General features: G+C 35.9%; 1 protein-coding gene across 1 annotated transcript; it reads right to left on the bottom strand.

Moving 5' to 3' along the window:
* LOC120146987 (protein BTR1-like) lies at positions 1-3,677 on the bottom strand. Its single transcript, XM_039160463.1, has 8 exons — positions 3,543-3,677; positions 2,313-2,551; positions 2,126-2,232; positions 1,017-1,210; positions 822-883; positions 592-687; positions 461-522; positions 1-375 (listed from the first exon to the last, which is right to left on the bottom strand). Exons 1-8 carry the CDS (start codon positions 3,625-3,627, stop codon positions 279-281), a joined length of 942 nt encoding a protein of 313 aa, XP_039016394.1. The 5' UTR covers positions 3,628-3,677; the 3' UTR covers positions 1-278.
* Positions 3,678-13,073: the final 9,396 nt, after the last annotated feature.

The following is a 13,073-nucleotide window of genomic DNA, read 5'->3' as shown; positions in this document are numbered from 1 at the left end:
AGCCGAAGTAAACAACAGCCAACAATTACAAAATGATATGCTAATTCCATTTCTCAGTCAAGCATTGATATAAACCCTATATTCATCATATTTGTCCTTTAGTCTATATGTAGGCTACCAACAATACCACCATCGCTGTTTGATCACAAATTTCCCCTTCTTCCAGGATCATAATCTCGGCTTTGTCGACTCGTGTGTCAATGAATGCTGATATGTTGCGGTCGTAAGTATTCCATCACAAGACTTAACAAGAATGGTTGGTTTTGATAGCTGGAAAACTAATCCATCGCCCTCTCAGCGGCATTTGCTACCTTCTGCATTATCATAGACTCGGCTTGATGGATTGCTCGCTGTGATCCCGTGATAGTGACTTTCCTGCAACACAAGGGAGATAGAAAAGGGTTTTAGCTTTTAAGAAAACCAATGGTTAGCTAGTGGATTAATACGGGTGTTTTTATACCTATCTGTTGTTCCAGACATGAAATCGCCTCGATCCGATATTTTTATTCTGGCCCCACTTACCTGCAATGACATTCAGAACATAAGCAAAATTACTGAATCAAAGTGGCTTAGTATTTATCATTTACAGACCTGACCAATTTCCATTATATTACGTCCACCACGACCAAGAACCAACCCAATGTGCTCGTCCGAAACACCAATTGTGACGGAGTTGCTATGATCCTCCTAAATATACAAATGAAAGGCTTCAGTCGGGTAAGATGTGCTTAACAACAGTGTACTCATATAACAATAATAAACAATGTAAATAGCATCGGTCGGAAGGCAGTACGGATAAAGCAAAACAGAAAGAAATGAACCTTGTGATTTGGAAACTTCCCGCCGGTCCCATTTGGTGCATAGTTCATCGAATAGAATGTCACTATTGCAACAGACGGAATCATAATACATGAAAGAGAAAAATGGAATACTGAAAAATTATGGAATAAAGCAGAGAATTAATGCAACTGTAGGAGTTTGTTTACACTCGGCAACCAAATAAAAAAAGAACACACCTGCATATGAAAATGGAGCATGCATAGCTTGTGAGTAATGAGGGTCTTCACAAAGCTTGGAAAGCATCAATTCAATAGCTTGCATCTGCTCATCTAGTGTGCCAGTAAGTGTGATTAACCTATCATTCAAGCCATAAAAATTACTATCCAGTGGAGATATTTTAATGCCAGCTTGGGAATCTTCAATAAATGACCTACAACAAAGAAAAACCAACAATCAGCTTGGAAGCCAAATATAGAATTATGGTAAAAAACCATTAGTCCAGATATGTAGTTGTTAAGATGAAATAAAAGGCAATGACAAGAAAAGCTTCTCCAAACAAAAGGCAGTCAAGTTTTTCTATTTTATTTATTTATTGTTCAGACAGGTACGCTTTTATCTTTACTTGGGACTCTGATCCAAGTCAATTCCGGAGAAGACTTCACCATGATCTAGATTTAACCTTCATCAGGTCTTTGACAAATTAAATCTCCGGCAACCTACAACATTTTGCCAAATATGCCTGAACAAATTCAGTTCTTAAAGCCATAGCATAAGTGGGTTATTAATAGGCCATCCAAGAAGTAACTCACTATGAATCTATGATGCACAAAAATTATTACTATGGTAATTACTAAATTTATTCCTATTGCCAAAATTTATCACTCCCAATGCCATCTCCCCAAGTTAGCTCACAAATTTATCGTACACTGCTCTTTGCATATGAAGTTTCCAGATCATCCCCAACTCCGTCAAATATAGGTTTTGTTGCACTGGTAAACCGTACACATTCTCACACGACTCAATTTCAAACTCAGTAGTTCTTTCACCACTAATGGCCATCCGAATATACTATAAATCAACCGTAGGTTAAAATTTGCACCCAAAAAAATCATAGGTTAACATTTTTATAAAGTTTATCCTGTGCAAACGAACAGTATAATGAAAGAATAAACATGCATTCTTCATAAATAAGCCTGTTCAGCATGCGTCAATTTTGTAACACTACTAAAAACAACAAATTCAAGTTTCTTTGATTTCAAACATGCAAGAAGTAAAATATTTCAATGGTAAATAAAACTCATAACAATAAAAACATGTACACTCATAGAGCAAGTAGACTTCTTACTTTATGGTAGCCCCTCCCTTCCCAATTATGCTGCCACAAGAGCTACTGGGAACAATTAACCTGACTTTTGTTCTTGGTGCAACATCACCATTATCTTCAATATTAAGCTGACCATGAAAAGACAAACTTGCGTTATTATCAGAAAGAGAGTTTAATAGTCAAAACACAAAATTTATCATAAGATCACCTCATTCAATAATTTTGCAAGGATAAGCTCCATAGCTTTGAGGACCCCGTCAACTGTTCCAGAGACCATAATAATCCTGTCTGATGTTCCAGGGAAAGTTTCATGATTGCGTGACAACTGAATTCGAGCTCCTGATTTTGACTGAAATTCAGTAATTGTCGAACCACCCTTTCCAATTACAGAGCCAGCTGCAGCATTGGAGGCAAGAAACCTTATGTATGCAGGCTTCTCCTCATTTCCTGACAGAAGAATGATGAAAAAAATGTTCATCGGTTAGTTCATGGACCATAAATGCATTTGCAGTTAATTGAGGACTTTTGAGGCAAACATGAAAGCTTCAACAATTAGAGCAATTTCCTCCCCTTTAGCCAAGAAAACAAATAAGATAAAAAACTACAATGAGAATAACAAGGATACTAAACAAGAGCAACTACATATCACTTCACAATGCAATTACTAATAAACAAAATTGCAGTAAAAGCATTAAATAAACACAATACACAACAAGTATTGTTTATTAAGAACACCACCTTGCATTTCTGATGATAGTTCAGCTAGTAACATTGTTGATCTCCCACATGAAAAAGGGGAAAATCCAATCTCAAGGAAAGGCCATACCAAATGTTAGTCTGGGATGATACCAGACTAACATTTTTCAATTTTCAAACAAGTCGTATCAAGTATCAACATTTGGATACTGATCTAACTGAACAATAGCAAGCAACTCGTTTAACTAAAACACCTCCTCATCACCATCGCCACTAGGTGTGAATCTAGGAATTCTATGTTAGGACGTCCAACTGTGAATAACAGGATGTATTATTGATGTTCTACATTTCATATCAAAATAAACTTGATGCTCCCAATATGGATACACATAAAATAGAAGATTCGAAACTCAGCCGGAGTCCAGGTAAGACAACATTCAAGCTTAAGCTAAATCCTCAGAACACATTCTTCTTTCTCGTGACTCCATTTTCCATTTCACGCCAACCAAACATAATGCTAGGATTAGGGTTTAAAATTCTATATTGAACAAAATACATAGATAAATAAAATTAACTAAAAACTTGAAATTCAAACAATTCAAAAAATTAAACTTTACATTAGAAGAGAAAAAAACTAAAAACAAATTGCAACTGTGTACTCAAAAGCAGAAAATAAGCAAAAACAAACTCTCAGAAATGAGACGCTTCAATGAGAAAAAGGGAAGATCAGATCAGAAATTACCATAAGTCGGCGATTTAGGTTGCGGTAGAGATCTATTTCTCGCCGCCTCCGGTGATGACACGTAAGAAGATTCCGTCGACTCCATTTCTCCTTCCTTCTACCCTCTTCTAAGTTCTAAACCAAAAGCCAAAATTAATCAAAATCATGATTAAAGATTGTTTATGTATTTATACTCATTTATTTTAGTTATATAAATTTATAAAAGAGAAATTATTAAATGTATGAATGTAGATTAAATCTTAGTTAAATTGGTCTCCTTAGAGATAAAAATATATATATATATATATATATATATATATATATATTCAAATTTAATTAAGAATTATATTCAAATTATTTAAGTAGTTAAAGAATTTATTGTTATCTTTTAAATTTTTGGATTCAAATATTATATATATTGAAATATCAACGGTTCATTTAATTTATAATATATTAATGATAGTCAAGTATATATATTTATAAAGTCTAAATTTTATATTATGTATAGAATAATTTTTTTTTAATTTAAATTTATGAAAAGTACTTAAATGTAATTATAATATATATTATTATTTTACATTAAAATTTTATTTTATAAATGAATTAATCGTACAAATATTTTATAGAGTAAAATACATTATATACCATTAAACTTTAAAGGTGTATCATTTATATTATTGAATTTTTAATTTCTTCAATTATAGCATTAAATTTTAGTTTTGACTTCAACTATGTCGTTAGCCTGCTGAAATCTAAACGGTGTGATAATATAAACAAAATAATATCATTTTGGTGCGACTGTTGATGATTAAAACGACATCGTTTTAAACATTGAATTTTAGGGGTAGCACGAACCAACTTACCTCAGTGGTTAAAGGAATTGTTGTTATTCCTAGAGGTCATGTGTTTGAGCACCAGCGACTGCTAGGGTGATTGAGCGTTCATTGTCAAATAGTTGATAGTAGTTAGAACAGATACTACTTTGTAATCACCTTTAGCTTAATAATAAAAAAACTATAGGGTACCTCGACTTTGCCACTAAAATTTTAAACATATCACTTTTTGGCATCTGCATTTTTTCAATTGTCGTTGGTAGCCAATCACCACATATCACTAGTCATTTATCGCAACAAAATCAATATCAAAACGTTCATATTTCACTCCTCTTTATTTTCATAGGATTGATTTCCTATGACTTACTCAAAATCGACAAAAATAAACAAAACAAAAAACTCCATAATTTTTAGGGGTTCGGGGACTTTCTTATATTTGGGGGATTTTGGATGTTTGTTCAAAAATCCAAACGTTAAGAAGTATTATTTCTATAAGAAGAACAATATACTTAGAAATTTGTCTCATCGGAGGAGATTAGAGTATTAGTGCTTCGAACCTTCAAATTGATTTTCATCGAATTTAAGTGGGTTCCGTGGTAAATCAATACTAGAAGAATAAATAGGATTGAAATGTGAATATTTTGATACCGATCACGGTTCAAAAGATAATCGGTAACGGATAACGATTGGCTATCAAAGACGATCAGAAAAATTTAGTGTCTAACAACATCGTTTTAGACATTAATGATCACGTGAAAATAACATCACAGTGATAGAAATATTCACCCATGTCATCATGTTATTACAGTTTAACAACCCGAAGACACAATTAAAGTCAAATAAAAAATTTAGTGCTATAATAGAAGAAATTAAGAGTTTAATGATTAAAATAATACATCATAATGTTCAATGGTATCTGATGTAATTTACCCTATTTTATATTAATATAAATAAATACTATAGATATATTAAACAAGTTGATTTAAACAATATATATTGTATATTATATTATTATTTTATACTTTTTATATTGCCACTTGCCTAGGCTACCGGGTTTAGGTTTAACCCCTACCTATTGAATTTTCGACGGTTGAATTTTATGTTATAATAATTAATTAATCTCAAGATTTAACTATACATTTTTTCACTTTTTTATGCGCATTTATAATGATAATTTGGAATTTGTCAATGCCAACTTTTTTGCAATAATAAATAAATAAAAACATATAGATATGAAATCTGATAATTCAGGATTTGTGTATCTAAATGCATAAGTGGACTTGAAAATTTTAAATCTTGAAGTTGAAATTCCATTTTTTTTATTTGAAAGTAGTACACACATTTTTAGGGAAAATATTTTTGTTATTCTAAAAATATAATATCAGAAAAGTTAATTCATGTGAAATTTTGAGACTATAAAATTGATATATAAATCAACATATTAACTTAATTTATAGTCAGATTCGTCATCAATTAGGAATTAATTATTTTGATATCTATACATAATTGACATATATTTTATTTAATTGTTCTTAACCGTATTAAATCACTTTGATTTGTCTATTAAAAATGCTAAAATCAAATGATCTTAGTGGTTAAGAGATTTATTGTTATCTCTTAAGATCATAAGTTCATACATCGCATATATATATATATATATAAAGGTATGAACATTAGTTGGCAAAGCGTTAGAGTCAAATGTACTGATAAAAGACATTCTTACTTCATGAGTAAAGCTATGAAACTTCTTACCTGCTTTGAGCCTATACCCCATGAGATAAGGGTAATGAAAACAGGAGAGGTTAATTCCAATTCATAATTTATTATTTTGTAATATTTCAAGGGATTAAATTTATATTTTTACTGTTTTGAAAAACAATACAATACAATCTCAATTTCACTATTACAGGGTCGGGTTAAAATTAGTCAATTTCAGTTTTTTTTACCATCCCTTGTAACAACAATCAAAATATTGCAACCACAATATCATACCAGTAAAAAAAAATTGAATGGAAAGGAAAAATTTTCATCCATAAACAGTGCTAAAAATAAAAGAGCAAATCTCTCTCAAACAATGTGAAGACACTGAATTTCGACTGATTAATATTATATAATATTGTATTATATTAAACTATATAATGAATACATTTTTATTAATTTGGTTTTGGCCCTAGCAGTTACACGTCCCAGGCCCAAACCAGTCTTGCCCAAACCAGTTCAAGACCCAGGGTTTCCAGAACCCTAGCCAGCTTCTCTCCAGCGCCGTTCTCCCCTTCAACGAGAGTACCACGCCTCCCGACTTTCCCTCCGAGTTTCACGGTGCACGTCTCTCACCTCCAACAACTCCGAAGCATCCGGCGAACGAAACCCATTCGTCACCAACAAACACAAACAGATTGCATTAGTGTTTTATTCAGTTGTAAATACCTAAAAATAGGATTTTTTTCCTATAAATATATGTAATCAGAACCCAAACGAGGGACGGAGGAAAATACAAAAAAACAAGAGAGAGTTTTCACAAGAAATAGACACAAAACCCTAGCAGAAATTCGCAGTAAGCATTAGAGTGAAAACAGAGGAATTCTCGCAAAGTTTTCGAAGGAAAGGGTAAAAGTTCTTACCTTTATCGCTTTAGATGCTTGCATGCATGGTCTCTTCGTCATTTTTGTTCGAATAGAACCCAAAAGAAGCGTTTTAGCCGATGAATAAGGGGTGTTTTCAGGATTTACTTCCGTAGATCTAGCCCCCGAGGCTTGATTTTTTTGAAAAATTATCTGGATTTTTGAAACGAGGAGGTGAAAAGCTACTGAAAAATAAGAAAATTTCGTGATTTGGCCGCCGATGAACGACGGCCGTCGCCGTTCAACGGCGCCGGCGAGGCGGCTTGTGGCGGCTGATGGCCGGTTTCTGGGAACCCACGGCCTCTGTTCTTGGAAGCCCAAGAACATCACAGAGAAATAGAGAAGAGATGGCTCTGGCTTTTGAAATAAAACCAAATGAAAGTTTTTAGTTCTTTGTTTAGCATATATACCAGCGTGTTTCAAATAAAATAGGGTAGACTACCCTTTTGGTCCCTCATATCTTTTAAAGCGTTATTTCACACCCCCGAATAAAAATTAACCCTTATATTGCTTTGAATTTTGACCTCTAGCCTGCAGTTCTTTCATTTTAGTCCTTTCTCTGGATTTTAGTTTTAATTATCTTTTTATATTACATTATAATATTTATATATGTTTTATATTATTATTAGTTTTTTTTATACATTCGTATATATTTATTATTAGTATAGTATTATTTCACTTATATGTTATATTATATATATATATGTATATATATGTACACATTTTGTATTTTACCCTATTTCTTTACTTCTTTATTATTATATTTATTTACATTAGTTTTAATTATCTTTTTATATTACATTATAATATTTATATATATTTTATACTATTATTAGTTTTTTCTACATTCGTATACATTTATTATTAGTATAGTATTATTTCATTTATATGTTATATTACATATGTATATATATATATATGTATATATGTACACATTTTGTATTTTACCCTATTTCTTTACTTCTTTATTATTATATTTATTTACATTATTTTTTTTCTCTATTATTGTTATATATATATATTTTCTTATTTTATTTTCATTATTATTTTTTTTTACATGTACATATTTGATTATGGTGATTTATTTTAGTTTTTAGTTGTTATTTATTTATTACTATTATATATCTTTTATTTTTCCCATTGTTTATCTTTATCATTATTACCATCATGTACATTATTTTTTCTATATTTTCCTCATCTTGTTTGTTTTCCATTTTACCTTAGGTGTTTTATTTGCATTCCTTATCTAATATATGTCTTGATTTTCTAAGGGTACAATTTAAGTAATCTAAGGTAAGTAATTTGGATCGTCATTTTACATTTTTTAAATTTACAACTTTCTTAATTAAAGACAACTGGAAATTATATAGTACCGAAAGGGCAGTTCAAGGGTGCTAATCCTTCCTTAGCTGTAACCGACTCCCGAGTCCGACATATCTTTGGTAAAACGCAGATCAGGTAAGATATAAGGTATCCGATTAACCTATTTATTTTTAAATAAATAATCGGTGGCGACTCCCAATCCATTTTCCTAAGTCGAAGCCCAATTCCGGGGCCCAACCGAAAGACGGTTGCGACAGCTTGGCGACTCCGCTGGGGACACAGGTAAGTGGGTCAGGCTAAGGTAATTTCCAGTTGTCTTTTTAATGAAAAGGGTAAGTTTGAACTTTAAGGTAACATTTCGATCCTTATTACTTACTTTTGGTTATATTTTTCTGAGTAAATAGTTGGACTGACCGTTTTCTAATGATTTCAGTTTTCCAAACTTTTTCATCCAAAGGCTCTATACCCGAGCTCCGAACCCTTTAAGTGGGGGTGAAAGCGACGCATTCGTGTGAATTTATTCACCGCATATGCCTAGCGAGTAGCCTTCGGGATTCATATACCTTATGTCTTCGTGTGAATTTATTCTCCGCATAGACATAAGGGAATGTGTCCCCTCGAGTTTAACTTAGTCCACACAAGCCTGTGATGGGTTTAGGACTAAGGGTCTGGTAAGCCCAAGGGGGCACCAGCAAGGAGAACTCGGGTACCGTTTTTAGAACCTAAACCAGGAGACTTCGAAGAAATAGAGCCTACCCCAAAACCACATTCCAAAACCTAGGACAATTGTTTCCTAATCATTTGTTTTTTTCTTATGTTTTTATTGCCATTTATTTCTTGTTATTTTTATTTATTTTCATTTATTTTTATTTTACTAACCATTTGCCTTTGTGTCTGTTTTTAGCATTTGCATCATAACAAGAGGCCATTGATCCCTAAAAAGACGTTCATTACGCACAAAATAATCTGAATTAATGGATAAAGGTGTTGTAATACAAGAGATTAAAAACCCTGAGGTACGACTATGGTCCGAGAAGACTCAGAAGGAAAAGGGAGACAGTCTTCAAGACAGCTATGTGTCAGAGCTGGTTAGCTACGCCTCGATCAGCCTAAAGCAAAATGACGTACAAGAGCTCCGGGATATCTGGGACAGTTGGAAGAATGAGGTGAAACAGAAGTTCAGCCAACGGTACGGTGATGTTGCACTTTTGCTTCATGTTAAGATTGATGAGCCCTTAATTAGAGCCTTGGTTCAATTCTGGAACCCGGGATACAGTTGCTTCACCTTTAACCGGGAAGACATGGTGCCCACCATAGAAGAGTACACTACACTGCTGCATTGTGAAAACATCAAACTCGAGCGGGCCTACCTTAAGCACATTAAAAGTCAACCTTTCAAAAATACACTAGCTAAGGTTGCCGGAGTTGATGAAAAATGGGTAACTGACCGAGCTCGATGTAAGGGTAGTGGAGAAGGAATCGCTTGGCTTCATATCAAACAACTAATGAAGCACCATCCTGATGAATGGAAGACAATAGACCTTTTTGCATTAGGTCTGTATGGTCTAATTTTATTCCCAAAAACCTTGGGATACATCGATGCCACCGTAGTAGAGCTATTCGAACAACTCTCGAGAAGAGTCAATCCAGCACCAGCCATCTTGGCTGAGACCTTCCGATCTCTCAATCATTGCCGAAGAACTGGCGGAGGAAGATTCACCGGGTGCATTCAGCTCCTTCAAGTCTGGATTCACAGCCACTTCTGGAAGACTGACGGGGTTGCCTACCGCCGTTTCAGCACCACCTATTCACCTCTAGGTGAATTTATTACCTTAAAATGGCATGAAGGCGCCTCGAAAGAAAAATGGATGAAGGTCTTTACGCATCTTCAAGACCGAGATATTGTTTGGAGAGCCCCTTGGTTATTCCTCAGTGATGTTCTTTTTCGATGTGGTGACTCCGACACTGTGACCTTACTTGGACTTTGGGGAGCAGTCGGGTATGCTCCGCTATTAGCACTCAGACAATATGGAGCACGTCAGTTTGTCCCAGCAACATGCGGGTTAGCTAGGTCAGAGTTTGAGTATCACGGCGACAGCTATAAGAAGATGATCAAAGAAGTAGCCGATTCGTGGAGAAAAGTATTTCGGATGGATGTTGTAGCTGCCAGAAGTATGCTCACTCCAGATTATGTGGAGTGGCGAAGATTGAGAAAGAATGACAATATCCCTGTGCCAGACTGTGATGACACCCGGACCATGGAGGAACATCTCAGGCACGTCCCTTCTGAACTCGAGATAGCCAAGACCGAGTTTGAAGCCGTAAATAATGAGCTGAAGCAAAGAATAAAGGAACTTGAAGCTGAACGTTATCAGTGGAAGCTTGATGCTGACTCTCAGAAAGATCGGGCAGAAAAACTGGAAAAAGAACAAAAAAGAGTCCGTTTTGAGCTCGAAGACTTGAGAAAGGGGTATCAAGATAAGGTCAAGGATAACTCCAAGCTGAAGGTAACTTCTGAATACTGGAAAGACGAAGCTCATAGCCTGAAAAGGAAGTTCGAGGGGCCTGATGAGAGAGCTTGGAAAGAACAAACAAAGACTGCCCAAAGACGCTTGGCAGATAGTCAATATCAGAACCAACGCTTGAGAATTCGGGTAGCTGACTTAGAGAAACAGCATGAGAAAGATGGCAAGACGATAGCTGAGTTAGAAGCTATTATAGATGGGTTCAACAGGCAAGCAAACGAGCTTCAGATGGTGCCTTTCGACGGAGGACTACAATGGCGTTTCCGTTGGGAACAAGCACAACGAAGGGTGAGGGCCCGAGACGCAACCATCCGAGATTTCCTGGATCAAGTGCAAAAAGCAGCCCGTCATCTTCACGGCCTAGCAAGGGAAGCTGGTGTGGTTCGACAAGGCATTCAACCAGTGACAGATGAAGGCAGAAGACTTGTCAACCTACTGGAAGCTGTTCGGGGTCTAGAAGATTTAGTCCGAATGTACCTTTAATCTGTCTTTATGTCTCTAAAAAGATAAAACATTTTTGTCTGAATAAGGATTATTTATAATAATGAACACTTTTCTGGATCAATGCCTCCAATTGCATACATCATACATTGCATTTCTTGCATTTTATATTTCATGTTTGTTTATTTTATATTTTCCATGTTTTTACATTCATATTAACTAACAGAACATGTCTCAGACACCGAGCTTACCACCGCAAGCATCAGATACACATCACCCGCACAATACTCGAGCAAAAAAGAGACAAATGGAAGCCAGAATGGAGAAGATCGAAGAACACATGGCAAGACTTCAAAAGGAGCTAGAAGATAAGATGGCTCAGAACAGTGAAAGTACTCTTGAGTCCATCAAGAAAAATCAGGAGTCCTTGGTCGACCAAATCGTAGCCAAGTTGTCAGGTCTACAGCAAGCTAGTGCATCAGGGGGCATCTCTTCCGAGGGGGTGGCCATACCACCAACCCCGCAAGTGGTTCTCTCACCCGGAATATTACCCGGGGACGCATCTGCTACTAAAGGGAAAGCAGCACTACCCGGGGACTCATTCGCTACCAAAGCGAAAGTTGCACCTACTGTGAAGATACAAACTTCTACAATCATCCCTGATGATCATCCGGATGATTATAATGTCCCAGACTTTGACGAGGAAGATAAAGCCAAAAAGATGGAAGAAAAGATAAAAATATTAGAAGATCAAATAAAGATGGTCCAGGGAGACCATGATTATTATGGAGTGGACGCAATGGAGCTAAGCCTAGTTCCAGACTTGGTGCTTCCACCAAAGTTTAAAATTCCTGAGTTTGAGAAGTTCGACGGGAACAGCTGCCCTTCAGCCCATATCACTATGTTCTGTCGAAAGATGACAGGATATGGAGGGAATGATCAACTCCTGATCCATTGTTTTCAGGAGAGCCTGTCCGGTTCAGCTATTCGGTGGTACAACCAGCTTAGCCGAACTCATATCAAGACGTGGAAAGACTTAGCCAAGTCTTTCCTGGAGCAGTATAAGCATATCAACGATATGAGACCAGACCGGGTCATGTTACAAAGCCTGGAGAAGAAACACAATGAGAGTTTCCGACAATACGCACAGAGATGGAGGGATTTATCTGTGCAAGTTCATCCACCTTTGGATGAAAAGGAAACTAGAAAGCTGTTTGTACAGACCCTGAGGGCACCTTACTTCGGGCATTTGGTAGCAATCACGTCGGGGAGTTTTTCAGATTTAGTCATGGCCGGTGAAATGATCGAGTTGGCCATTAAACAAGGAAAGATTGAGGGAGGAGACTCCAGTAAAAAACCTCCTATGAAGAACAAAGAGCGAGAGATCAACAATGTAAACACCTACAGTGTCAGCAAGGGAGTTACGATCTCAAGTTCCACAGCAGCTGTACCATCCGGTACTTCTAGACAGAACCAGAGAGAACCGAGAAGAGAAAGGGAAAGGGAGCAGTTTGACCCCATTCCCATGACGTATAAAGAATTATACCAACAGCTCTTCGACACTCATGCAGTGTCGCCTTATCCTATGAATCCAATAAATCCCCCTTACCCGAAATGGTATGACGAGAGCGCTCACTGCGAATACCATGGCGGTGTGCAGGGGCATTCGATTGAAAGTTGTCTCGCATTCAAGAGACTTGTGCAAAGAATGAGAAACAAAAATTGGATCACTTTCAACTCCGGAGCACCAAACGTCGCCCAGAATCCCTTGCCCAATCATCAGGAGACAGGAATCAATGCCATTACTAC

Source organism: Hibiscus syriacus, unplaced genomic scaffold, assembly GCF_006381635.1.
Source record: "Hibiscus syriacus cultivar Baekdansim isolate YM2019G1 unplaced genomic scaffold, ASM638163v2 tig00110933_pilon, whole genome shotgun sequence".
Lineage (NCBI taxonomy): Eukaryota > Viridiplantae > Streptophyta > Magnoliopsida > Malvales > Malvaceae > Hibiscus > Hibiscus syriacus.
Note: the sequence above shows the minus strand (reverse complement) of the source record. Positions and strands in the feature narration are given on the sequence as shown.

What these genes read in the sequence shown, in the direction of transcription:
- LOC120146987 (XM_039160463.1), bottom strand. Translation starts at nt 3,627, where the DNA reads ATGGAGTCGACGGAATCTTCTTACGTGTCATCACCGGAGGCGGCGAGA. An exon ending in ACCTAAATCGCCGACTTATG is followed by an intron (nt 2,552 to 3,542) that starts GTAATTTCTGAT and finishes TTCTTCTGTCAG; the next exon opens with GAAATGAGGAGAAGCCTGCA. An exon ending in ATGTCTGGAACAACAGATAG is followed by an intron (nt 376 to 460) that starts GTATAAAAACAC and finishes CTTGTGTTGCAG; the next exon opens with GAAAGTCACTATCACGGGAT.